At 36.8% G+C, this 1,215-nt stretch overlaps 2 protein-coding genes across 2 annotated transcripts in view; one reads left to right on the top strand and one right to left on the bottom strand.

Moving 5' to 3' along the window:
- Positions 1 to 35, bottom strand: part of LOC109952795 (trace amine-associated receptor 1-like) — a gene marked incomplete at its 3' end in the record, with an annotated part of 1,473 nt that extends 1,438 nt beyond the window's left edge. Inside the window, exon 1 of the mRNA XM_020588045.1 lies at positions 16 to 35. Coding sequence (XP_020443701.1) covers positions 16 to 35 — 20 coding nt within the window. The remainder of the gene's footprint in view (positions 1 to 15) is intronic.
- Positions 36 to 136: 101 nt separating this feature from the next.
- The window catches only part of LOC109952794 (trace amine-associated receptor 1-like), a gene marked incomplete at its 5' end in the record, with an annotated part of 25,782 nt that continues 24,703 nt past the window's right edge, over positions 137 to 1,215 (top strand). The window contains one exon of the mRNA XM_020588044.1: positions 137 to 160. Within this exon, the coding sequence (XP_020443700.1) occupies positions 137 to 160 (24 nt within the window). The remainder of the gene's footprint in view (positions 161 to 1,215) is intronic.

Genomic DNA, 1,215 nt, shown 5'->3' with positions numbered 1-1,215 from the left:
GGCAAAGGCTCTCACCAAGGAACATCTCTGACCATACTTGGGATTTAACTAGGATTCTAAGTATTAATTATATAACCACTTACATAAGCTAATACCAAATAAGGTCTATATGAGCTACATACTGTTCTATTACATATTTCCTCTGGAATCTGGTTTATTTTTTAACCACCACATTTGTAAAATTCGTTTCCCTATCTCCATATAGTTTGTTACCATACCAACTGCGTTCAGTGGACATAAGGTCTGTGCATCAGTGCTGATGGATGTCCTTGTTAACTGTGCCAGGGCAAAAGACCTTTTCTTAATATTTATTAACACTTACCTCATGAATAATTCATACAAAATTAGCTTCAGATCTGATTCGATCCTATCCCGTCCTTTGAGATCCATTAACAGTCATGTGTATTTGGGTAAAATCTAACAGATGCGTGTACTGTATTAGTTCTGTATGTGTGTGTATGTCATGTGCACAAAGAAAAAAAAATCCACTGTTTTCTTGACTGTACTCATATTGATTAATCTCAATAGAATAATTGCAACAGGAGAAAATGCATATTGTGAAACACAAGGCCAGCCATCCGCCTGATCTTCCCAATTTTACAGGGAGAAAAACAGAAGACACCATTCTCCTCTAATGCAAACAGGTCCAGTGCTGCATGGCCATGCCATTTCCAAATCTGACCCACAATGTCGGGGTACAGTTTTCATTCTGCATAAAGGGTATCAGTTTGTGTGCCTTGTGTAAATCTGTGTGACTCTCAGGAAAACAGCTCTCGCTACAGGTATCAAGGTCATCATCAGACCACTAGGAGCGGACAGACAATCAATTTTGACAGGGGGGCATTTTTTTCACCTGATCCTTTATTAAGTACACTATATTAGTGTTATTATTGTTACATGAAAGACAAAGTGTAACAAAGAATAAATACATGTAGGCTAAGTACATACAGTCAATAATTTGCACAAGCGCACACACACACACACACACACACTCACAAACTATAGTATAATGGCCAACATAATATACATGAAGTAACAATGCACAGGAGAAGATCAGTTACATGTTTTCCATGTAATACCATGCAACAAAAAGCAAAAATACAGGTGCATCTCAATAAATTAGAATATCGTGGAAAAACCCATTTATTTCAGTAATTCAACTCAAATAGTGAAACTCATGTATTATATAAATTCAGTACACACAGACTGAAGAGG

The sequence above is a fragment of the Monopterus albus genome, unplaced genomic scaffold, assembly GCF_001952655.1.
Source record: "Monopterus albus unplaced genomic scaffold, M_albus_1.0 scaffold497.1, whole genome shotgun sequence".
NCBI lineage: Eukaryota > Metazoa > Chordata > Actinopteri > Synbranchiformes > Synbranchidae > Monopterus > Monopterus albus.
This window is presented reverse-complemented; position numbering and strand designations above follow the sequence as displayed.